The sequence below is a fragment of the Cygnus olor genome, chromosome 5 (assembly GCF_009769625.2).
Source record: "Cygnus olor isolate bCygOlo1 chromosome 5, bCygOlo1.pri.v2, whole genome shotgun sequence".
Lineage (NCBI taxonomy): Eukaryota > Metazoa > Chordata > Aves > Anseriformes > Anatidae > Cygnus > Cygnus olor.
In genome coordinates, this window is record NC_049173.1 from 2630207 (window position 1) to 2656728 (window position 26522).

Consider the following 26522-nt stretch of genomic DNA (forward strand, 5'->3'; position numbering starts at 1 on the left):
AGCCAACACCAGAATATTTTCCTGTAAAAATTTATTGGCGTACAAAATAAGCCATTTTTGGCTTTGACATTCGTTATGAACAGTCTGTAATACATTATAAAATCAGTCCATCTAAAATGAGTGCTATGGTTGACTTTACAAAGACTCCATCCCTTCTTTGTAGTCTTGTAGAAAATCAGAGCCCCTGAAGCTTGCTGAAAATAACAAAAACAATATTTAGTGTTAAAAAGAATCACCATAAATAACATATTATTCTATTTCTTGATCTGTGAAAAAAATCATAATGTTTTAAACTATTTAAAGACCTGAAGCATCTCATTATATTTTCTACATTCAAATAAAGGTTATATGAGGTCTATCTTAGCAATTCCCTTACGTGGAGAATTATACAATTCTATTTGAGAGAAAGCTTCTGCAACAAGATATGAAATTGAATCAGAGAGACAGAGAAGGTAAATTTGCAGTTCCCGTTTGGTTATTTCAAACATGCACATTTTCATCACTGTTGTAAGGCCTTTGATACTTTTTTGGTGTTGAAGTTGGCCTTTTTTCCAGTTGTTGAAAGATCACAATTGGGATGAATAAGCACAGATGTAAAATACATGAAATCAAAGCATGAAAAGTGGCTTTTGAGTTTGATTATGATCATAAAATGAACCATGAATTGTTCATAAGTGCAATTAACCTATGCAATAAGCATCATCTCCAGAAACAGATTAAATCTGTTTCCCAACTGGGTCTCAGTTATTAAAAATCAGATAGTACAATCTATCTATTTAGTTTTGGATCATGCTTCTTATCACTGTTACTTGACTGTAATTTCTGAAAAAATTTATTATTTTAATTCTAGGCATCTGGATTTCTTACACTAAGTACAAAGCACAAGTCTACGTTAACTGCTAGAACATTCACTGTCTTTACAGTTGATTTTCTGTATTCTTCCTGATAATCGGAAAGTCAGCAAATAAAAAGATGCTTTCTTTTAAATGAGAAACTGAATATATTTACCTGTCTTCAACTGTCTTGTTGGAGGGATAGAATACCTTGAATGAAAATCCACTTCTTGGAAATGAACCCTGTAAATAAAAATACACCGCACTTGTGTAAGTACACAGATGTAAGTACTGTACAGATGGTAAGAGACACACTTAAATGTAACTGCATCCCCTTTGGCAGCTGACCAGTCATTTTCATGATATTTAAATTCATCCATTCGGTAAATTAAAGGTTGTTTATACAAGTCCAGTACATTCTTATTTTGGTAAAGCATAAGGAAGTCTTACAGGATTTATACAAAGACAGTCGGTGTTGGTGACAGTGAACGGGTCGTATTTATCCGCAATGACAAGCATATCTGGCAGAGGATACACCCTTAGGGAGTAGTCGTAGGCCCAGTACACAGGGCTAACGTACAGTGGAAGTGGTGTCAGGTGTCCTTGTGATAATATAGTCTTTACAAACTGCAAGACAAACACAGATAGATAGTTTGAACCATTTTCTACAAGTCAAATGTATTTCTGCAGATGCTAATGCTCTGTTAATAAAGAGGTTTTTAACACGGAAATATTTTTTATGCATCTCACTCCCTCTCATTGTTACGATTTCTATAGTAAAGCAGTGACTCCACTACAGCAGCTAGCTCAAAAGATCTCAAGATCAAGATCTCAAAACTATTACATCAATCAGACTCTCAAAAAAAAAAAAAACGCAAAATCTGCTTACTTGTTTCTCCAGCCCAAGAAATACCAGCACTGCCATAATTTTGGGGTACATTTTTTTTGTTCCTCCCCCCTGCCCTCCTCCAGACTTTCCTTGCAAGTCCAGTTAACCAGAAGACCCACACTTAAACAGTCTTTACCCTGAACTTGTGCCTTTGATTGCCAAATAATATCTTTTCCCTTGACCGTTCTTATGGTAGTTGCCCTGCTCTAGACACTAGCTGACTAGCTGCCTCCTTTGTAGTTCCCATTTTCATCTGGCAGAATTCAGCCAGGGCATTTTGGTTCCCGCAGCCCTCCACTCAAGCCCCTTGAAAGCTTTTATTATGTTTCATCAACCATGTAGCTGCGGTTAGGATCTGTTTTCCCCAAAGGCCTAAAATCACTATAGCAAGTAGGTGAGAGGGGCTGGTGTTAAAAGAAAATGATGCACAAAGCATAGGCCCAGCCATTCCACTAATACTGTATGAGGCCTAAAGACACTACTAATTCAATCTCATGTTAGTAACACAATTTCCCACTCATTCACTGATGGCATAATTAAGAAATTAATGACAGGCAGAAAAGGCAGAGAGAAACAAAAGTATGCGATAACAAGCCAATACTCCTATTTGCAGAAAGTGTTATAACACATAATTCGATGTTTCCTTCATGACTCCTCCTCTTCCAAGCAGAAGAAAGCCCTGTATGAGTGCAGGGAAATGAAGATTTATAGTGTAAACACACATATGCAAAAATGCACACAAAAAACAGGTGCATCAGTGTCCACAGTGGGATTCTTTGTGCTCACAAAGAATCTGGGCACTGTTCTGATGGAGAGAAGGAAGAATCGACAGGAAGTTTCCAAGTCAAACAAACAAGAAAAAAAAAACTGTAAAATAAATAGAAGCAAACTCCATCCATCACTGCAATGAGCCAGTATTGTCCGGATCATTCTCATTCAATTATATCAGTAAGTCCCATCAACTCCTGCTGTGCATTCATTAACTAGAATCATAACTCACAGTGCTGTGTCGATGTATCAAAAGCAGGATTAAGACTTCAAGTAAAAAGGCAGGGGAAGCAGGTGACCTTTTGGAAAAGTGACATGCTGCTTTCCTGCAAATGTCACTGGTTAATTGATCAAATCTTAAAAAGGTAATTTGTATTAAGCTTTGCATTTAGGAATCAATGTTTTGTGGTACAACATTTGTGGCTGGTGCACAGACACCAACAGTCAGCTGCAAGGAAGTTCTGAGTTCAAGGGCACCTGCAAAGGGACAGCCAGAATGACTCAATGTCATCAATCAGTATCCTGGTTTTGGTTATTTTCCTGTCAAGATGTAAATGAAATTAATAATAGTAAGTGTATAGATCCCTCTTCACAATTCTTTTAGCAAACTTAGTTACTCTTACAAAATATCAGGAGTATGCAGACCAGAGTACACCAAACACAAACCTTCTGATCAAAAAAAAAAGTCAAGCTCTTAGCAAGAAGTGTTGAACAAAACTCAACTCACATGGTTGGGAATATCCATGTTGCTGTTAGGGAAGCGGACACAGTTTCTGCACATTTTGTTTACCAAATCTTCACGAAAGATAATTATTTCTTGGGTGCAATACTGAATCCTAAATGGAAAACATTAATGAAATTAAACAAATTATGATGAAACACTAAAAGATGGAAAGTTGTATTATGAAGTCAATCTTATTCTAATACAGCAAAAAGAAAAAGTACATTTCAATTAAAATAATACCTTCCCATCTTCCCTTCATTACACCTCCAGATTCAGAAAAAACATGATGCTTTTGAGCCGGTCGTTATACTCAGTTATTAAACTTCTGGCAGTACGTCCAAACCATCTTGTTCAGGATAGTTTCAGCAGTGATTTATTTATGCATTACTGTATTTAAAACTAGTTACAATTAATGCAAGTAAGGAATTATCTTAATTTAAAAATGCTAAGGCCATTACATCTGCACATGAACTAGTCATTCGGTATAAATAAATAAATAAATAAAATAGCAGTAAATTAGACTGTTACCTGCAAGGATTTGTGGTGAAAACTGAAAACGGCACTAGCTGCCTGAATTCCTCAGTAATAATTTCAGCCAGGGGAGGTCTGAAATAAACAGCAACAGGTGTATCAGCCAAGATTCTTACCTTCCTTAACGATTCAATTCAAAGTTTCAAAAACTGAAAAACAAGCAAACTGACCGTGGTAAAATAGAACCGGGACCAGGATCTTCAGGGCCAGGAATAAACACAAATCGACTACTGCAAAAAGATCAGCATAGTGCTTTTATATAAAAGAACCCCACAAGAATCTAAACATTGGTTACATACTCGTATACATGCACTACTTCACAGATGCATGCAAATAACCTATTCTGGGACAGACTTGACAGTTCCTCCTGTTGAAGACTTCCTCTCGTTCCTTATGGAGAACATAAATCAACACTGAGACAGAAGACGCATATCCACCCCTCACTAAAGTGGAACAACTCTTAAAAAACGCTCACCATTACAGCAAGGATAAGCCTGGCTGCCTCCCTGTTTTAATTTCTTTCATATGTTCTAATCTCTGTAGAAAGATTTAGTTCTCCCAGGCCTGGAATGCAGCTTCCACCGAGCAGGGACACAAGAAGGGATAAATAAAAGATCTCTTTCCAGCACTGTGTTGTTTCAGTTAGCTCTCAAACTAGCAGCCATGGAGAGCCGTGTAGGCAAAAACAGGAACGCAGAAATGAGATGCCTCCATGTACGCAGTGTTTCAGATGCCATTTTCTGGGGCTGGTACAGAAAGCCCGGGTCTGCTGGTAGCAGCATCAAGACCTAAACATCAGTTTACAAAACAGCACTGCATGGGCAGAACCCTGCTGATTTCAAGGGAATTCCAGAGGAAAAAGGGGATTGCCCACGCAGTGCTTTTGAGGAACCGCCGGCCATGCTTAATGATGTGGAAAATGTTCCAGAGAGGCAGTTTCACCTTTGCTCGTTCAATAGCAGACTCCATGACCAAGCTATTCTAGATAGAATCAGAACATTACACTGCTCCCAAAGCAATCTTACAGGCCTGTTACCTGATCACAGCAGGCTCACAATAACTGGAGGACAGGGTATCTGTTAGTTTCTTAAAGTAATTAAAGCAAAGCTTTTCACAGAATAAGCACATTTCCCTTTTTCATAGCACTTTGCTGTGTACCTTTTATGAATGCTGGGATATTCACAAATTATATCTGCAAGAGCCTTCAAAGAACCTAGAGTCAGAAGAAAAATATCTATGATACAGCACCTGGTTAGCCAACAAACACACAGTGTATGAAACACACAGTATATGAATCACCTGTACACTTCCGCGCACCAAAAATGTGTCACTTAGAAAATATGTGATTCTTTTGTGCTCTCATGAATTGTTTTACCATCATAATTTTAATTTAATGCACATGTCTGACTGCAAAGAATTCCTTACCTTTCAGTGACTGAATTTGATTTTTTCCATATGGTGCAGATGAAAAATTTCCACAGAAGAAAAAGCAGGTTGGAGGTGCAGAGGAATAACCTGGGAAAACAGAGCATCTGTGAGTACAACATCCATCCCCTCCACTACCTTTCATCAGTCAGCCTGCAGTGTATTTCATGAAAGGCAGAAACCAAAACAGCATTTGAAGCTCTGCTGCTATTAATACCCCAAACTATTTTCTCCATACAGGCCTTCATTATTTACAGACCTGGTTCCAACAACGCTGGTTGTGTGCATTCAACTAACTGCTGACCCAGTCACATAATTACACAAAGTACAACTGTAATAAATAACACAACTTAAGAACACACTCTTCCCTTCAAGAGAAAAATAGCATGTAAGTAAGTAGCAATGGATTACTATTAACCTCCATGCACCATGCCAATTCAAGGGCTCTACTAATATTTAATTCCCTCTTTAGCATTATGAAGCAGCAGTGACTGCAATTGCCTGAGCGTTTTAAGAATCTCATGAATTCTCACTGTATCACTAATCACACAGAAACACATGCTTTATAGCAAAGTCTATGATTCTATGACTGAAAAAAAAAAGCCTTCTGCAAACTCTAAAACAAAAATAAAACATCTGCTCAGGCATTCATCTCATGTTCCAGGTTACACTCCAGCTCCCTAGCCTTCAGAACCAGACTTGCCTTTCCCTCACTGCTTTACAATCCAGTCGGTAAATACAACAGAATTGCTTATACCAGAGAAATGGCTCATCAGGATTTTTCCTTGCTATTCCTCTCAGCTATTATTTTTAGTTCATAATTATGAAGCTCATTACTTGTCTATTAAAAAAAAAATCGGAAATTAGCAAATGCAATATACACATCTTTGCCAGTTTGATATATTAACCTCACTGACCAAACTCCGTTCATTACTTCAGCATCTGAAGTCTTAGGTCAGGTTCAGTCTGGTTCAAGGATTTTGCCAACTTTCATCCAGACACAGAACCGGATTCCTAACTTCAGAGTTAACTCCCTACCTTCTCACTAGATCTTGTGATAACGTGTCCAGTTTTCTTTAAGTGACCAGCAGTTTGCCACCCTTCATTTTACATTGCTTGTTTTTTAAAGCAGACAGCCTCTCACGTTTCCACTCTACCTAAGGCAGACAGGACAAGCTGTTCCAAAAGTGTTCTGGATTACAAAGAAGCAATTCACAGATCTCACAGATGCTTGCTATCCAAATGTTGTCATCATTACCAATGTAATGATGCGTGCAAGAAACAGTTCATATTTTGAGACTAACCGACATTTTCTCCTTGGTAAAAACCAGAAAGCATTCAAGGAAGAGTGCTCATCTCTGATGAAGGAAAATGTTTCCCTTAAACTAAGGCTAGGAAGAGTTCTTATGAACATTTTTGTCACAGCACATAAGATGGCTACTGTCCAAAACAATATTGGTACTAAGTGATTTACGAAAAGGAAATGACAGCTTGCAAAAATATAATACAATCCAATTTTTAAATCTGTTAGAAAAAGATCCAAAAGAAATAGAATAGCAACCATGAAATGCAAATAGCTATCGCTAAAATTGCAGGGAGACTTCACTGGTTTTACGCTTCGGTTTAAAGGGGAATGAATAAAATAAAACGCAACAGTTGGGTTTATTCTGGCTTTCTCAGAATTTAAGTTCACCAAAACCACACAGTATGGTAGTAACAGAACTCTTGAAAATAGTTGCTCTATCTTTTCCTTTAAAAGAATACTTTTGAAAAATGGTACCAAAACCACTGTTTCACAAAAGAGCACCTTTAGATCACAGTTTGACAACGAAGCTGGCCTAACGCTTAGCAGCTCCTACCCAGAGCAGGCTTGCTGTCAGTAGTAGGCTGTCCAGCTTCCCCTGCATGGGCAGCGATGCTCACATGAGCAACAACATGATGAAAAGTTCAGGAAGCCAAAGCAGCATAAAACTAACTCTCCAACAAAGGCAACGAGTTTCCCCCAGGCATAGTCCCCGTACTGGCTCACCAGGGGGTCAGAGCTTCCAGCCCATGCCACGGAGGCGACTGAGGGCCAGGCAGCCAGCAGACATCGGCGCCACCCAGCAACGCTGCTCAGCCCTAAGGGAGATGGTAAAAACTCTCTAAAATAAGGCTCCGAACCAAAGCAGTCACCACCTACCTGAAAACATCGTATGCAGCTTTTCTAGTACTTCTGCTTGGTCCAGCCATACATCAGAGAGAAACACAAACATGGCATCTTCATTTTCGTCCTCCAGCTGCTTTAGTTTTGCAGAAGCCTTTACTGAAGCTGAGGAAGGCCCTCCAAAGAAGTTTATATTTCCATAGAAGGCTCTACAATATTAAAATACTGAAATTAATTCTGTTTTCTTCCCAAGTCATTACTAGTTTTGATTATGGCTCACTTGAACCATTTTAATTATTATTATTATGAGAGGTAGCTCAGATGGTATCAATGATCATTTTGTTTTTCAGAAAGAAAACAAGGAAGAGAAATGGCAGTCACCTAAATCTAAGGCACGGGTGCTGCCCTGCCATGATTTTACAGATCATCTCAGGGTAATATTTATCCTGGCTTCACTCCCACATCCATTCCTTGAGCAACAAGGAGTTTCTTATTTGCGTGTATTAGCTGTCTCCTTTGCAATCGAGAAGGGTTTAGATCTCATCTGTTATTAACATGCAGAACCCCATGGCCTTTGGAGGGGTTTTTCTGCTCACATGATAGGCTTTAGTACTGGCCCAAACAGACCTGCAAGTCCCAGAATTGCCTCCTTATTTATTATTTATTTGGGAACATCTGGGGAGGGGAAATAATAGCATACTTCAACATCACAGAGATTATAATAACGCGCTTACTTGGAAACCCACAACACAGCACAAAGTCAGAGTGAGGCTGCCGAAAGTCAGCTTCATACCTAGTGGTAGCAGACGGCTCAGTAGGCGGAAATCCAAAAGCATTCACGTGGAAAACCTCATCTTCATACCAACCTAAGACATTTTTGAACAACAAAATAACCTTTAGTTTTTCTAACAACATCATGTCCTAGACATTAGTCAGACGGTTGGCAGCTGTGCTGCATTGCTAGTCCCAGGCTCCATCAATCCCTCTTGTGACAGCACCAGTCCCTGCGCTGTGCAGCGGTGAACCAGAGCAGGGAACTATCCGGCTGAAAAACAGGCTGAGCAAGAAACCAACTCCTTTTTACCCCGGTCATTTCTCTGAATGGACTTGCTGCACAGCCACATAAACGACCTTCTCAACCCAACTGAGTAAGAATAAGAATGTAGGGAAACAGGAATCATTTTTAGTGGCCCTGCCCCTAAAGAGTCTACATCAAACTGCACCCTTTCTTGAGAGGAGCTGTCATATCTGAAAAGAACAGAAGTAACAGGGTGATTCTTGTCCCCACTTGCTATTGACTTCTACTTAGTTTATTTTATAAATTGGAAGCATAAATGCATTAACAGAAAATAAACTGGGGTTATGTGTATCGCACAGAGTAATATCCTACAAATGGCAACGTCCATCGTTGCACTGAAACATGTTTACGGCTCCAGAACTGCAAGCACTTACACTGCCTTTATGAGAAGCCTCTGAAGGACTGAGGCTTTGCCAACAGCAAGCAGCATTTCCATGTTGTTAACTCATACTGCTTGGTTATTTTAGGCCGTCTTCCTAATCTAGTCATATCTTTTCCAAGCATGTTGTAGACATGTTAACTAAGACCGATCCTCAACACTGCCACAGATGCTCTCATCCCACTGATGTGACTGAAAACCACAGAATTTCACAGAGCTCTGCCTCCAGGGCCCACAAGATAGCAGGAAAGGCTTAGGGCCAAAATTCTCAGTCATAAACTTAGCTCATGGTCAAGCCTCACCATCATGAGACTTACGTTTTTAGCCAGATCTAGCAAGTATCTAACTGCAGCAACAGCCACGTGCAGAATAATTTATTCCAAGTTTAAAAAAAAAAAAAAAAAAAAGAGTCTGCTTTACCTTCTGCCAAAACAAAGCATGATTCAGTATATAAACCACTGTGGAACTGGTGCAGAGAGGTTAAGAAACATATTTTCCTTAGATCAGGACTCATAGGCTAGCTCATTAGCCAAAGTTTGCTTTCCAGCTGGTATAATACATTTGGACTCCACTGGAAGTTCAGCGGCTGCCTGCAGAGCCGGGTGATCACCTGGCACCTGAACAGGTAAGCTCATAAGCAGAACAGAAACCTTCCACTAGGAGGAATACTAACCTTGTCCTAAAAGTCTTTGAAAGGCCACTGAGCTGCAGCAACTACGTAATTTGCAAAAGAAAGAAAGCGACAGAGCTGCAACTCTCTATATATAATTTTTAACGGTCAATATTGGTTTGTTATTCTAATTGAAATTCTCCAGATCTACGGGAAATTTATTCAACTCTTACGTCACAGATAAAGGATATTGCTTTACTGAGGTCTAGCTGGACGACTCCTGTAGGATCTTCTAGGAAATACTTTCCCTAAAAAGCAGGATTCATTAATGAAGCAAAGTATATCCAAACATATCAATGCTTCAGCCAGAAGCACCTATAAGCCAACATTTATTAGCAGTTTAGCAAAGTGTTTAATATCTTAAGTTTAGAGCATAGGGGCAGAACTAAAAACAATGTAGGTTATAGGAAGGGTATCATAGCAGCTCCCCTTAGATATGCTGCAGTTTTGATTGCTGGGGCACCCCTCCCCTATAATTACAGGCCAATGCAATGGCAAACCCACACACAGTGATTTGAGGCTCCAGCATTTCAATAAGGAGCACGCTCAGAAAATATAAGCCTCTTTTTGGGGAATGAATCTTGCACCGATACTGAGTTATACAGCAGGATAAAGCGGTAAGACATTTAAGCCTTCTCATTTTCTAATATATTACAACGCTGAATGGATGGTGACCCAGATATTCTACAGTGAACAGCAACCTACCTCCTTGAGCTGAGTTATCATCCCGAGGACAATCACTTCCCCCACCTTCAATGTATTGCCCAACAGGGTTTCTATTGTTTTAAGCTGGAACCAAAGGCAAAGAATCATGTAAGAATTAAATCCAACTCTCCATACAGCTATTCTAAAGCAAGCAAGACAAAGCACCAGGCAGCATAAATTCCCACACAAATACACAAACAAGCTAGGACAGAATCCTGACTCATTAGAAAATCAGGGACACGTTTCTGATTGTCGAATGTGGCAGAGTTTAGGGAAATATTTCCAATGATGGCTGCTAGCATAAAGAAGTGCTTAGCAAGTAAATATTTGTTATTTTGCCTACAAATGGCTTAAAACTGAAAAGAACAAGTCATAATTTCTGCTCTTGCATATGAATGTCAACCGCAGTAAATAGATCTTCATTGGGATCCAGACTGAACCACAGGGCCAGCTTGTGCCCACACAGCACCGCTGACTACTTTTATTGAGGAACCTTAGAGGGACGACAGAATACCCCAGAGTAACACCGGTGATACCGCGTACACGCTGTCTGTGGGTTCTGGACAAACTTAGTTTGGTCTGTCAAGCCGCAGTTAAGAGAGACAAACCTCCTGTAACACCAGCACAAACAACGCACTCGCCACCGCTGGCAGGGAGGACAGCAAGCTGTCAAGAGCGAAAGATGCCTACACAGCCTGGATGGAGACTCAGCTAAGGGCAGTTGTTCTTTTCTACGTGACGGTACACTGAACAAAGAGAAACAGGCAAGCTGGTCAAAGAAAAAGCTGTTATTTGGCGCCCAGAGACAACACTCGTGATTTCTTTTTAAATATATAATAATTATATAACATGGGGAGAGCATTTAATATGAGAAAACTGAAATGGGAACAGAACAGACTCAAGTCATGGCCTTACTCAACTGTAGGTTTGTGACTTTAGTGCTGACAAAAGAAAAAAGCTAGAAAAATGTTCCCAAGCACAGAGAAGCAAAGCGCTGTAAGCTGAACAGGTAATGTATTTCCACCTCAGGAAGCCGTATCTCTCGTGCATTTCATAGCTGCTTTTGAGTAGCTTAGTCATCATGCTGATCTAAGCCAAATAACTGCGTTTTTGACACACAGGCTAAAAATGATAGGAAAAAAAAAACTCATTTTCATTGATTTCCCATACTGGATGTAAAAATAAGGTGTCACTGGAGAAGTATTGCTGCACTGAAGTGTAACACCAAGTACAGCTCCCTTCGCAAGAAAAGCAAACAGATTTTTTACCTGGAATTTGCTCCTACTGTCATCAGGATGAACAACAACTGCCGCGGGTGTAAACAACTCATGTCTGTGAATCCTCTGCAGAAAGCAAAATTGAAGTAATCCAGTTTTAAAAAAAATGTGCATAGTCAAAAAGCCAGTTCATTACAACCACCATACAAAATACTTTCTAAAGTTCTCTTACTCTGTTTTACCCAGCAACATTTGATTTGTTGAGCACAACCAGTTCTTTCGACAAAAATTTGCTTCTAAGAAATAGATTATCAGTACAACAAGACAATAAAACTAAGCTCAAAAAGCAACAGTGCACCTATAACGGTTTTAAAAGTGATTCCTGACCATCTGTAAGAAAGGGGTGAGAGAGCAAAGAAGACTCTATGAAACGCTAGCTATGTGGAAAAGAGCAGGTTCTATCTTCAGAGCAGGGCCTATTAAAAGTAGACTTTTTAAACTAATAGGAGCAAACTACATGAAAAATAAACTGCAGAGAACGTGAAGGAAACACACTGTAGAAATTTTCACGTCTTTCATGCAGTCCAAACACCTCCCCTTGGAACAAGCCCATCGCTACCAGCCCATGTAACACGTGCAGCAGTTAGTACCAGCAGCCGTCACTCACAGTGACCCAAACCCTCACTTTTCTGGAGGTCAGAAAGGAGCAAGCGTGACAACCAAACACAAAACCCGTACGCAGAGCCTACGTGAAACTATCAAAGAGGTGCAACAGCACAATACTAGGAAACAAGCAGGCTGCAGGACATCCCCACTTGACACCTCCAGCTGCTGTTCCCGGAACCCAACCTGAGCGTGCCAGCACCAGCAGGCTTCACCAATCCTGAGCACTGCTTGTAGGAACTAAACCCTCTTTAGCTAATGGTTAACCAACCATCCAGGGCAGAGGTTCCCAAATTGCAGTACACACGCTCCCAGCGGCAGCAAACCCCCTCAAGACAGAGCATTGCCGGTATTTCGGTGTATGTGACGCTGCGCATGCACCTGCCTACGGTCCGAAGGACGAGCAGGTCACGCAGGCTGCCCGTGGGGTGGCACCGGCAAGAAGCCAGCTCGCCGCCTGCCTGGGTCCCGGTGCTGCGCCTACACCTGGAGTCAGGGCCAGGCAGCTCTCTCTGCACAGCTCCTGCCAGCACGGAGCATGAATCGTGCAGCGGAGCAGCTAAAGCAGGCACCTGATAAGCAATTAACAGGACCTATGGTTTGCCACTCACCGCACCAGCCCGTGCTGCTCACGCCGGGCTGCAGGAGAGAGGCAAAGCGCGACACAGAGGAAGCGGGTGGGTAACAGGGGGACTGGACCCATTTCTGGGGTGAACGGACGGAAGGAAAGCACCGGGCTGAGCTCGGGCTCTGAGGGGTGCCCAGGCAGCAGCGCTGCGGGGCTGAGTCCTGGCTGTGTGCACGGACTGGTCCAGGGCCACCACCCAAGGATGCTGCCACCACCTGCGACTAGCGGCACAGCGGTGCAAAGCGAGTCCTGCCGGGGAACGCTGTTCTGGAGTTGCCCGCAACAGAGGACACGACGCATGCGCCACCACGAGATGACAAGGGGTGCCTGGCTCTGACTGAGCGTTTTGCAAAGTGGAAAATGAATAACTGAAATAAGCCGGAAGCAAACTTCAGTGCTTCAAGGAGAGGCTGAACCTGAGCTTCACGGGGTTTCGGGTTTGTATTACCTCAACAAGCGCGACGTACAATGACACGCTGATCAGACCCAGCACAGAGCCAGCCTACCTGACAGACAAGAGCGAGACACAATCTCCTGTAGGAACACACAATCTACTCTTACGATGCTAAAATGCAGAAACGCAAGCATCGATCATGCTGTATGGTGTCAGTTGAATAGCCTGATAAAATTTAGTACAGATCTTGTTCTTACTCAGATTTTATTTAAACTGGAGCTCACAGCAGCGCCTCAGGACAAAGCACTGCTGTATATACCAGTATGAACCCAAACAACAGCATTTTGTTCATGTATTCTGTTGAACAAAGCAAAACTGTTTCTCACCTGTTGTAAGATGGAGTAGCGCTCACGAAACAACTCTGCTTTATCTCTGGCAGATCCAAATAAGTTTGGTGCAGGCAAGTTGGTCATTGACAGACTGCAAGAAGTTTAACAAAATCAAGATTAAAAAACATACATTCCTCACACAGAAATGACTTATTGATCTCAAAGGTGTGGGAGGCTGCAGAAGTTACAACACTACTGCATAACATATTTAGTCAACGCCTAAGATTTCTGCTAGGGACCCTGTGTTCTGCATTCTGAAGGCTACCTCAGTTTAATTTCCCTCTTACTCACAGACCTTGAGACCTATCTTTCAATCCGAATGGGACCCTGCAGAATTCAGTTCTTTAAAAGCAGTTAAGTCTACTAAGTGGCCACGAACAAGAATATTTCCTTCCTGTTGGTTAGCAGATTGTCTTCATGGTGTTCTCTGCTTCCAACAGCCTGGAAAGCTAGAAAGTGGCACTGGAGTTAACCTCCCACTGCAAACACACTGAATGTTGGTGCTGGACCAGCAGAATCACAAACCAAGACTAGAAAAGGAGTTGCACTTTACATGAATGTCACTGTAATGCCTCACAACGAATATCACTACCCGTTCTGCAGCTAACCACACTTCAAGCTTCGTAAGATCACAGCCTCCTTTTGGCTCAGCAGTCTGGGCTGCTTGCTGTTCAATGTAAGTTCTTTAGCTAGCAGAGCATTTACAGCCAATTCCTGCAGCTACTTCTTTCTTTCTCCACCCTGGGGGATCACTCCTCTTTTTTTCTTTTTTAAGCTCTCTTCAGAAATTCCTCTTGAGCTTCAGATGTTGCAAGCTACGGTCTAGGGAATAAATACAGGCAACAGACAGGCCAAATTTATTGAATAAAAATAAAACAGCCAAATACAGAAAGGAAAAAAAAACACTTCATCTAGTGATGCCCCTAGCCTTACGGTCTCTTTTACTCGTTAGGTGGCATTAACACGGTCCGAACACTTTTACTGTCTGATAAACGCCCAAGCTTCAGAGGCAGGAAGATCACGGGCAGCACAGAACACACTACCACAGAAGATACAGATGGCCATTTCAGCTTCATCCTGCCAGGCGAGGAGAAACCCAGCGGCACATTTATTTATGAGACAGCATTTACCATTGTCTCTGAAAAGCCGGTCGGGCTCTAAGAAACAGAATTATCTTATTTTCTCACACAAGTTTGAGATGAGTGAACCCCAGAGGGGAAGATTAGAAAATAGACTTTCGAACACAGCAAACAAGAACTCTTTCTTAAAACAAGAAGCAGTTGGAACTTAAAATATGCAACACTTACGGTAGAAACCTCTTTCTTTCTGAATTGTAAACATAGCGTGGAATATCAAAGGCTCCGATAATGTTGAAAACGTTTTCTCTGAAATGAGAATGCATTTATAGCGTTATCTTAGGTGGAACTAACAAACAGTACGGAAAGAAACCAACTGAACAAAACTACATTCATTTTGTTCTCCATCACCCTGTGTTAGCTCCATTTCTCCCACTCCACTCTACCTGTTGGCTACTACAGCATCTTCTAATTCAAAAAAAGGGAACTCTTCAGACGTTTATTTAGAAATGTCAGAGGGATAAATCACTTCGCATTGTCATCCTCTGGTATCTTTCCGGACAGCAGAAGAGCTTTGGCATGGTTAAAATGAATAGTTTTAAACATGCACAATCTCCAAACTATTCATCAAGCTGATATATCCCATTACATTCACTGGAGCAGCTCTCTTCTCTGATGCCTCCCATTTTACTATAAGTGCATCAAATTCATCGGAATAGATAACAAATAGCCCATGAACTTTTGCTAAGGCTTACAAGCACAGGACAACCATCACTGCCTATCAGGCAATGATAATATCGTAGGCTTCAGATTGCACTTCCTACAAAACTCTGCCCTGAGGCTTTCTGCACCGTAATTCAAGAGAGTTTTACAGGCTGGTCCTGTGGTCTGTGAACTATTCCCTCCAGGACTCTGCACTAAGAATGTGTGCAGACGGGAGTGAAAAATGCATTTAGGTATGTAAAGTGACGAGTGAAAAATGCATTTAAGTCTGTGAAGTGACATAAGAAAAAGTCATACTCAAGCTGTCTGCATTGCAAAGGTGCCTATGCCTAGGAGAAAAGTCAAAAATACATTTTTTTCATCCTGAGGCACTGTGGGATCACAGGATCTGACACGCCCAATGAACCATTTCTTTTCATGATTTGCATTACGATGCCAGTACACACAGTAAATACTAAAGAAAACATTCATCACAATCACAAATAAAATTCTCAAAAGCACAAGTAATTGCTCTCTGCTTTGTTATCACAGAGTGAAAATCAAGCAAAACAGCCCTGCTATACAAAAACAACACGCAACAAAAAGCAGCACCCTGGAGGAAGGTTTTCCAAGTGCTTTCAGAAAAGAGCTATCTTAGAAAGGTTGCAAAAATAACCTCATTTAATTTTCCTCTACAGAAAAGAAAATAAAGAAATGAACTGAGGTAACAAGTTCTCTCTAAATCCTAAGTATCCGTTTATTTTATTGGTTAATATTCAACCTGTGTCACATGTAACACATAACCGTATCATTTTAATTCCAGAATCTCGGCATTATATTTAGAATCCCCTAGAGGCCTATCCATGAGAACAAATTTTCTAAGAAGGAACATTACTAACCTTCAAAGGCAGCATCAGGAAAAGCACAAAGCAATTACTGCACGTGTGGCACTGCAGAAAATGCCTGACATTTATTTCCCAGCAAGAAATAACTCCCATAAACATCAAATTAAAAAATGTCACCGTACATTGTCTCATCTAATGCCTGGCTACATTCTTGGACAGCTGCTTCCACCGTGGATAGTTCAATCATATTAGTTGACACTGAAAAGAAAAATTCAAAGGATTAAAACCGCAGCCTATGGAAAACGGTAAGGAAGTAAGTAGGTCTCAAATATTTTACCAAAAGGGTGCAGTATTCTTAGAGGAATAAGCTCCACAAATAAGCATATTTTCAATAATGTAATGACACCGCTTTCTCTCTGCAAATGGATCTCTTAACATTCTTACCAGAAGGATACATCTCTAGCTAAAAAATAACCCCCACACATATTGTGCCCGCCATTAACTCACTAAACATGGAGAACAAGACAATTATAGTTTATGCAAAGCTGCCAAATATACTACAAATGTGTTAGATGAGAGCTTTCACATTCTGGAGGTTAATTTTGTTCCAGAACATTATCACACAGATTGCTGTCATAAATAAGTATTCAAACAGCTTAACACAATCTTGGAGACAGGCACATTGTTGTCTTCATGGATGTTAAACTGATAATTGAAATTCAAAAACATTTCTAAACACCGATGTTTTCCTGAACTTGAAGGGGAATCCAATGCATGGATTCACAAAAGGGCTTGGTCAGCACTGCCAAGCCTCACTGCTGAGCTCTGGGAGAAGAAATCAGCGCACGAAGCCCAGCACCTGAGGTCCCTTTTCGGGGCACGCAACATAAAATCACAACTCCTGGAAGGCAGTGCTCAACAGCACAGCACGAGGGGCACCAAGTGAGCTGGCGGAACTGCAGGGGATAGATACCACCGTGTCTGAACTGCAGTCTCAAGCAAATCCTGGACAGCAGCTGGACTACACTGGAATTTATTGCACAAAACAGCACCTTGCACAAAGAGCATTGCTAGCAAGTACACTAACTGCACGTGCTACATTGGCCCTAGAGTTTATTGCGCTGACTGAAATTTGTTCAAAAATGTGGATGTGTTAATTTGTACCCGCAGGCTTCATGCTAGATGAGGAGCAGCTCTCCAAAGTGGTTTTGCTCCCCGTTTGATCAGCTCTGACGTACTTTGCCAAGGCTAGTGTGAGAACACAAAGCGTAACTTCTGGAGTGGGTGCTCCAGTTAAACGACATGTAAAGCAAGCAAATACTCGCCCTTGATTTAACGTGGTCAATAGGAGAGGCTGGGAAAGTTTCCTGAACTCACGTAAGGCCTAATACTCATTTTAGATCACATTTATATGGATTTGAACGTCCTCAGTCAAAGACTGGAAGTGGGCTCAAGTTTCCTGGTTTTCATGAGCTCACATCAGTAAACGCCTGTATATTTTAGGCACCTCCTTCAGCCATGTTCTTTAACTAAAGATGCTACAACTCCCACTTCGGTGGTCCAGGATCAGGGAAGCTGGATCGGTGTGCCTCAGGACACAGTGTCCCAGTTAAGCAGGAGGTAGTACCCAAACGAGATGCTGCTGCCAAGATGATGGAGTTTCAGGCATGCTCAGACCCACAGGTGTTGTGGGAACTTTACCAGCAAAAGCTCAACTCTTACAGCTTCAAGTATTTATGGAATTTTCCAGGAGTTTTCTGGATTGCACTTCTGGACTTAGCCATTTGTGGAACGTGATGTAGTTCACACACCAAGCAGGTACAGCTTCCCCAGCACCACAGGGCGCCAACTGCTATCGGCACCTTCTGCCCGGTGTTACTACCACACGATCAGGCCGGCACAACAGAACATCACCATCTGCCTCAAGGCTTCAGAGAACGTGCAGGTGCTGGTTAAACTCCTTCCGTAGCTGGTTTCAGTTACTATGCTGGACTATCGCACTGGTGCACTTGCACCTGCCACTCCATCTGGACGCGAGGGCAGCGACCTCTGAATGAAGGGAGGTGACCGTTCCCTTCCTGCAGTCGCAGCGAGGCTCTGAAGGTTACAGCTGTCAACACCTCTAACCCTTCTCTGGACTTGGACTACTGAAAAACAGGTCAATTAATTTCTTGCAATCTATTTAATATTTAAAATGACAGTTTCACATGCAAAGATGTCCACGGTGTCCAGCTCGGTGGTCTCAGTAGCTGACATTGAAGAATTTCGCTACTTTTGGAAAAGTCAGGAGGTACCAAGGCGCCAACTTTTTGAATGGCAGAATTATACCATCCTTTGCTGACATCAGTATTCACTGATAACTTCAGTATTTAACAAAACAAAATGACAACAAATACATTTATCTTGATCAACATGGTGTGACCAGAATGACACTGGAGTGCATAAGCTGCCAGTAACTCTCTGTCTAAATAACATCACAATTGCAAGATAAACTTAGCAAGATTAAGAAAAGTATGTTACTTACAAGGCTGCTTTTCAACAGCATCGATGACCTTTTCAATTACATCTTCAAGCTCTACTTCACTGAGGGACTGAAGAGCTTCGGTAAGATACTTTATAGCTTCCCTAATTTCAACGAAGAAAATCAGCGCAAAAAGCAATTAATACTAAATAAAGTTCGTACAAACTGTGCCAATTTTGGCAGATGTGCACATAAGCACTAAATGCCTTGTGATTAAAAACGTAGAAATAATCAGTGCTGCGTAATACAGTCAGACACAAAATTCACCAGGATTGAAAACACTGAGCATAGGAAGCAGGTACAGAGAACTTTGTTTTCATGTCCAAAGGGACCTCGGAGGGCTCGTGGTCCAGCCTCCTGCTCCGAGCAGCGCTAAGTGCACGAGCCGCTCACGTTGTGCACAGCCCTGCTCAGGTTCTGCACGCCTCCAAGGACGGAGATGTCACAGCCTCCCTGGGCCCTGTCTCACTCTTAACTACTCTGATTGTGAACATTTTTTTCAGGGGATTATAGAAAAGCCCACATTGGAAAGGACCTCTGAAAATCATCTGGTCCAGCCTTCTACTGAAAGCAGGTCCTCACATTACATTACCCAGGGCCCCAGGGAGCCAACTCTTGAGTATTTCCAGTGAGGGAGATGTCACCACTTCTCCAGGCAACCTATTCCAAAGTCTAATTGCTCTTACAGTGAAGAATTTATTTATTTTTTTTAACTTGTGCCTCTTGTCCTGACACTGCATCCTTGAGAAGTTCTTCCATCTTCTCCCTGAAAACCTTTAAGGAAGACTGGGATGTGATTCCCCTGAGCCCTCCCATCCTGAGGCTGAACAAACCCAAATCCCTCACCTTTTTTCCACAGGTCAGGTTCTCTGACCCTCTCATCATCTTGGTGGTCCTCCACTAGACCCTCTCCAACTTTTTAATCTCTCTCTTGAACCGAGGGGACTAAAACTGGACAAGTGGGATTTCTTTTGCTGTAAGCTGTGCTTGCTGCCTCTCCCCCTTTCCCTGTGCACTGGACCCTCTTTCTCCCCAAGCCCCCTTTGGGCAGCTGTACATCTCCACCTCAGAATCACAGAATCATCTAAGTTGGAAGAGACCTCCAAGATCACCCAGTCCAACCTGTGACCTAACACTAACAAGTCCTCCACTGAACCGTATCACTGAGCTCTACACATATCACTAAGCTCCTCCGGCTTCCCCACACACCTCGAGCCCCTGCGCCTCACCGCCCCAACTGTCCTCGCTCCACCTGCTCCACTTCACCAGTACCCCAGTATCGGAGTTATTTTCATTCAAAACAACATGAGAATTAAAAACCCACTTCTTCCCTCATCCTTAGACTACACTCTGGCCGTTAAAGATAACGATTTTCTTATTACCATCATCCGTCACCCCATCAGAGGTGGCATTTGGTTGACGGCCTGACCTTCCTGACGTCTCTGCTCATGTAACGGTGCAAGCCAGGGGCCCTGAACTCGAACCCCTCACTACTGCACTTGCCAGGACCTTGTCCCATCATGCCAGGAATAAACGAGAACTCATATTAAGCATAACTGTGAAAGGAAAAATAAAGGCAGTGGAGCCCCAGGCGCTGCTCTGCCACCCTCCCCGGCAAGCAGCACGCTCTCTCCCTTCACTGCAGCCTAGCACACGTTACCACGGCCCCTCGGGCACCCTGAAACACCACTTCGGGAGACCCAAACCCGTAACTGCGGCCCGGGACAAGGCTCCGAGGGCTGCCACAGGCGAACAAGGGCCCCAGCACCAGCAGGGCGGGCGCCGAGGCCTGCCCCCGCCGAGCCCCGGGCGGCGCTGCGCGGGCAGCCCGAGGAGCTCCCGAGGTGGGCCCGGGCCGTGCCGCCGGCCCCCGAGAGCCTCCCCCCGCCGCCTCCCCGCTACTCACGCCCGCAGCAGGAGCCCCCGCACCCGGAACGCGGTGCCCAAGCGGCGCCGCAGCCGCTCCGGCTCCATGGCGGCCGCGCAGCCCCGGCCCCGGCACGGCCCCGCCGCGGGGGGCGCTACCGGGACATGGCCGCCCCCCGAGCGGCCCGGCCGGGCTGCTGCGAGCCCCGCGGCCCCCTCGCAGGATGGCACTGGGTGGGTTTCCCCCGGTTTCCCCCGTTTTGCCTTTCTTCTCGGTCCGAGCAGGTTTTACCAGGTCTGGATGGCGGCCCTCAGCAGCCTGCGGGCATTGCCCGGTGTAGGGCACCTCTGATACGGCCGCCTCGCCTTTAGCTGCTCCTGTGGATGCGGGGAGGGTACACCGTGATCCTGGTCCCTATTGTGCTGTAACTGCCCCACCTGAATGTCAAGTTTACTAGGACAAATGTCGGCTGCCTCAAGGTTTAGGATACGGTAAACTCTTAGTTCTTTGGTCCATCGCCCCACAACACTGACTGCCCATGGTCCAGCACGGTTAGACATAGATTCCCCTTCTGTTGGCCCTGTCTTGGGCAACAAGCGTACAGCTGTCCCCACAGCTAACTTTACTAACTTTACATTTAACCAGGGAATTAACCCTACACACGATTTTTCCTTTGGGCCTAAGCAGTTGAAGTCTGTTGCAGCATACCAAATCCTGGTATAGAGCACAATAAATACGCTGCACCTTTTACAGTTCCAGTCTCATGGGGCAGCTGCCTTCTCTCCAGCCAAAAAATTATTGTTACTTCATTGAAATATTCTCAAGCCCATCCGTCAAAGTACAGCTTTGTTCCACAGAATGCTCAAAAGTAACTCTGAAAGTTCCTTGATCAAAAGACTGTAGGGATATAAAACCAGATAAAAAATATCAGCCTATTTTATATAGTCCATTCTTGACTGCGTCATTTATAATCAGTCCTCCTCATCTGGAGGAAGCTCATGGGTGAAGCTGAATCTCTCTACTCCCTTTAGACATAAAACTACCATCTGACAGGTTTCAGCTATTTTGGCAGGAAATACGATTCATTTTTTCATTCTAGGCATGCAGTTAGGTGTGAATTATGAACCCTTATGTAAGTTTTTCTATTTGCTAAGATTACTGCTTTTTCTCCTTTAAAAAAATCTAATTTGTCAATCAGCTCATGTCTCACCTGGAGAAGGAAGGTAACCCTCTTCTAACAAAAGCAATTCTTTTAAGATACATGACCAAAACAAGAATATAAAGCATACTCCTGTGGCACCCTGCAGTACTTGGGGTTCTGTTAGGTTGCCTGGAGCCTCCCACCAGAGATATAAAAGTATTCCAGTGTGAGCTTTAGAATTCTGTTCCACTGAGCCATCTGTCTTGTGCTCTGGAAGCCATGCCCAGCTCTTCATCCCCACTGCTTTTTATGTCCTTTATCTGCGATGACTTTATTGGACATCAGCACTACAGTGTCAGCGCGCGTGGCTTGGGAGCAGAGAGCTGGCTGAGACAGGGTAATGGTTTAAGATCAGACAGCACATCCACCTCGTGCCAAAGGTGAATTGATGGAATTGTTTTGTTACACCAAGCACGGTAGATAGCTCATCGTTCATGTCTGTCACTGCTCCGCTGGCAAAAGCCACGGGCTGCTGACTTTGCATTGCTCCCAGGTTTCTGAGAGATCACGTTGTAGCTCTACTTGACCTATAGATTATAGATACAGTTTGGAAAAAAAAAATCTTAACTCTTTCAAATGTTTATTCCTATGTTTTAAACATCATCCTAATGTGTCATAATTACATTTCATTTTGATATTAGCAGTCACTGACAGGAATAGCTAACGTCTTCCCTTCTAGATCAGAGGAAGTGTATGTCTCACTTTCATGTCCTTTTACAGATGTTAGAAGTGATCAGTTCTCAGAAGCTCTATTCTTCCTGAAGAGCTGTACCTGCTTCATTTTGAATTCCACTCATTCCAAATTGATCCATACTTCAGCTGGAACTCACTGGGTTGTCAGTCTAACAGTGTAAGAGCTAGAATAGGAGCGTAAGAGGCTATTGCCTTTCACAGTCTGCTGTTTAAGGCTAGGTGAATATATAGGAAAAATTATATATTGGTGGGGACAGCAGGGAGTGGGGATCCCTTAAATAAAGGCAAATGTGTGGTTTCACATGATAGATGAGCTGCTGGGATCTCAACGCCACTTTTATTCTGTCAGTTACCCATAGCTCAGCACCAGCCCCAAAACACAAGCCCTGAGTGCCAGCTCTGGGATTTGCCACACCATTTGTAGCCTCACTTTATCTGCTCCCAGGCTGCAGGTCAGAAGACGGCATTCACAGGATAATTCTCTCTGAGGTCAAGAGTTCGAACTCCTACACAATTGTTTTAATTACCAGCCACTGTTTCATAGGTGCAGTTTCTGTCAGGAGCACGACACATCTTCTAACCAGCAGACAGTGCTGCGGTTGTCCTAAACCACCTGCCATGTGGAGCTCTGTTTGCAGACCCCCCTCTGCCTTCCGCTCTTGCCCTGGGTCTGCGTTCGGGTGTCCTATTTTCAGTGTTTTACCCCTTCTCTCGTAGCCCTTATCGATAAGCTCCTACACGGTTTATCAGGCCTCCAACCTCACGCTTATCTTTCAGCGTGCCTCACTGGACGGACACCACACGCTCTGTCCCACAGCAGACTCTTCAGAGCCTCATTAACCACCCCCCCAGACCCCTCCCATCACCGACCAACCCCTCAGGGCACCCCTAGGCACCCACCCCACCCCGGGGCAGGGGGCGGCGGCGCGGGCAGCCCGGTGCCGCCCCACACTTTGGACCCTCCTCGCTTCCCGTCCGCCTGCGGGCAGCGAGCGGCGGCGAGCCGCAGCCTCTCCCGGAGGAGGCGGTGTGGGACGGCGAGCGGCGAGGCAGGCAGGCAGGCGGCTCCCTCCTCCTCCTCCTCCTCCTCCTCCCCCTCCTCCTCCCCCTCCTCCCCCTAAGATGGCGGCAGACCCCGCGGAGCGCTTCTGCGTGGCCGAGGAGCGGAGCGGCCACTGCGCTGTGGTGGACGGGAACTTTCTCTACGTCTGGGGGGGATACGTGGTAAGGCAGCCGAGGGCGAGCGGGGAAGGGCGGAGGGAAGGGCAGGCGGCAGTGAGGGGACGCCAGAAGCGGGGCGGGAGGCAGCGAGCCCCCACACGGGGGCTGAGGGGGGTGCCGAGGCGGGCCCCCAGCCGCCATGCCTGGCCATGCCCGGCCCTGCCCCGCCGCCCCCCGCAGCCCCCCCGGCAGCGCTGTTTACCTCAGCGCGGCCGCTGATTGGCCGGCGGCGTGGCGCGCGCGCCGCGGGGGCGGGCGTTTCAAACGGCGGGGGCCGCGGCCCCAACGTCTGCGCTGAGGGGATGGCGGGGGGGGGGCTCCTGCCCTCAGCGCTCCATCCCCTCACGGAGCGCTCCTGGAGCTGCCCCCCCCCCCCAGCCCTGCCCTACCCCGTGGTCGTGGGCTCAGGCAGCGGTCTGGGCTGAATGCTTTTTAGGGTGACAGCTGTAATTGATGGCTGTGTCTCACCCTTATGTAATTCGTGCTCTCGAGTCCCTGCGTTTTTGGCGTGTTAGTAGTTGTCTGACGGAAAGGTGTCGTGTCTGTCATCAAATGATCGCTACCAGTAAATTCTTCTCTTAGTTCTCAATTAATTCAGTCTTAAACTACAAATGATACTACGCTACGCACAGCCAGTTCATTTAATCCACAGTGTCTGCACATTGGCCATAAAATGTGAAAGTCACTATGCTTAGTCTTACTCCAGCTTAAATCATGTTTCTATACGTTTTCAGTTTTTATCTCTATTTTTTTCAGTATTTATTTTTTTGTGGGTTAAAGTAAGCTTTTAAGATGTGCAAAACCTCTCCTGTTATCAAACAGAGTTCCAGCTGGAATATCCTGGGTTTGAACTTTAAAACAGATGATATGTCCTGAACGTATGCAATAGCAGAGGGAAGGACGCTCTTAGGGCTCTCAGGTACCACTGCCCGATTGCCTCTTGTCTTTCCTGAAGTGCATTGCGGTTTGTTTTCTGGAAATTAGAATGTTCTTTTTTGGAACTAGAATGTTGGACTTAAAAGGTGGGGCAGAGCCAAGCAGCTTGTGCAATTTGAAGAGTTCCTTTACTCCCAAGCTGGATTCATTTGACCTGAAAGGAGCTGTGCTGCTGGTGACTGCTGCAAGGCTGAAAATACAGACAAACCCCATGTGCTGAAATAGGAGCCCTGAGCCGTGCTAGGAAGCCAGGCAGCAGCTTTGACTGCCAGGTTGTACTGGGTCTGGCTGGGGTGTTAACTTACCCTGGCACAGCCCTTCTTGCCCAATACCAAACTGAAATTGAGGAACCTGTAAAGTATCCTGTAAGCCACTTCTACAGCTTTCCCTCCCTTTGGGGTCTTTGCTAGGTGGTGTTTCCTGTGACTGCAAGGCATGTAAAGATTTGAATACCTGTCTTACGGTGTCAGGAAGTTAACCACCTCCAGAGTAAGCATAAATAAATAAATGTGAATGACCTGTAATGCACAGAAAGATCTAAAGTTCTTTTCTGGCCTTAAATTCAATAATAGTCTATAGCTATGGAACACCTAAACCACTGGAAATACTCAGTAGTTCTCCGTGCCATAGCCTTTAGAAACTAAAATTGGGTTGAGTACTGCAGTATTTTCAAAGGCTTTCTAATGAAGGATTATAGGTTCCTGGCACGGTGTGTTCAGTTTTGCAGATAAAACTACTAAACACATACACAAAGTGTATTTACCTGTGTACTGTGAAAATCAGTAAGTTAATGTTTAAGCAGCACTTTACAAAGCCAAACCACTTTACGTTTTTACATGTCTTATGCTGAATGGTAAACTTCCACCCAGCTAACCGATTCTTGGTATCAGTGTTTTTACTCCAGGCTGGTTCTCTAGCAAGTACTTGGCTTCTTACCACTGTTGGTTTTAGATTAAGTTTAGTGGACTTTTGCACTTTCTGAAGCCTGCAAGCTGCATGTAATGGTAGCGCCTACCTTATGAAAGGTACCTGGTAAGATAAACTAGAGCAAATGAGTTGCTTGCTTGCCTAATTGGCACCTCTCAAATTGAGAAGGCAGTAATAAAGGCAAGTAATCAATATCAGTAATAAATAATTAAACTTCAGTTTTGTATATAACTTCTTTTCCTCGCATTGATTTCACTTTTATCTCTGCTTTTCCTTTCTTTACTTAGTTACCATCTCTGGCTGCTTATTCCCTTACAGCATTTCATTTCTTTCTAAGGCTAAGACAATAACAGCACAGTTGTCACCCTGCTGGAGTTCTGCAATTGCATTCCTTCAGACTTCTTTTTCCTTTTTGTTATTCTTCCTCATCGTTATTTCCCATATTATTTTTTATTTTTCATATAGCCTCTTTCATAGCTCTGTTTTTCACAGAGGAATTAGGCTCCTCCTGATGTCCCTAACCACCTGCACGAGGGTGCCGAGAGGACGGAGCCAGGCCCAGAGGCCCCTCCCAATTTAAAGTATCTCCCAAACCAAAAGATAATGCTTTCAGAATATCGAAATGCTTATCTCCCTACCTCTAATTTACTAATACACCAAATTTAATTTCCTTTTGAGGCACAGTGATTATAAAAAATAGTGATTAAATCTACTATTAACAATCAGCAAAGCTCAATGACATGAGGAAACACCTAGCGCAGCATTTTGAATAGCTTCAAAAAATAAAAACATCTATTTTGAACTTCCAGTATAAAATGTAAAATATTAAAATTACTGAGCTGCCTGCTCATAAAGGTAATGATCAGAGCAAGAGTGTGGAGTATGACTTATGCTCTGGTAAGATTATCTCCTTAAGAGTATTCAGAGTTGCTAAGTAACATAATTGGTATTCATTTAAAAATGTACGGTGTATAATGCATAATTGATTAACATTTGCAATTTTTTTTTTTCCGTTTTAGTCAATTGAAGAAAATGAAGTGTATTTGCCTAATGATGAGCTCTGGATCTATGAAATGGATAGTGGGTTATGGTAA

The 26522-nt window shown here is 43.8% G+C and overlaps 2 protein-coding genes across 4 annotated transcripts in view; one reads left to right on the forward strand and one right to left on the reverse strand.

The window, feature by feature from the left end:
- Nucleotides 1-16: 16 nt before the first annotated feature.
- On the reverse strand, nt 17-21230 carry POLE2 (DNA polymerase epsilon 2, accessory subunit). 3 transcript variants are annotated; one of them, XM_040558887.1, is made up of 19 exons: nt 21202-21230; nt 18587-18687; nt 16245-16320; nt 14747-14824; nt 13437-13530; nt 11417-11491; nt 10149-10232; nt 9635-9691; nt 9194-9242; nt 8110-8182; nt 7353-7525; nt 5171-5260; nt 4904-4958; nt 3916-3975; nt 3743-3820; nt 3218-3326; nt 1284-1460; nt 1009-1076; nt 17-194 (listed from the first exon to the last, which is right to left on the reverse strand). In XM_040558887.1, the coding sequence occupies exons 1-19, from the start codon at nt 21213-21215 to the stop codon at nt 176-178; spliced, it is 1530 nt and encodes a 509-aa protein (XP_040414821.1). In that variant the 5' UTR covers nt 21216-21230; the 3' UTR covers nt 17-175. The 3 variants fall into 3 exon arrangements, with proteins under 3 accessions (XP_040414821.1, XP_040414819.1, XP_040414820.1); XM_040558885.1 differs by lacking the exon at nt 21202-21230 and adding an exon at nt 20742-21113; XM_040558886.1 differs by lacking the exon at nt 21202-21230 and adding an exon at nt 20490-20623.
- A 189-nt stretch (nt 21231-21419) lies between these two features.
- Nucleotides 21420-26522, forward strand: part of KLHDC1 (kelch domain containing 1) — a 30467-nt gene continuing 25364 nt past the window's right edge. The window contains 2 exon segments of the mRNA XM_040558896.1: nt 21420-23568; nt 26448-26518. Coding sequence (XP_040414830.1) covers nt 23467-23568; nt 26448-26518 — 173 coding nt within the window. The 5' untranslated portion in view covers nt 21420-23466.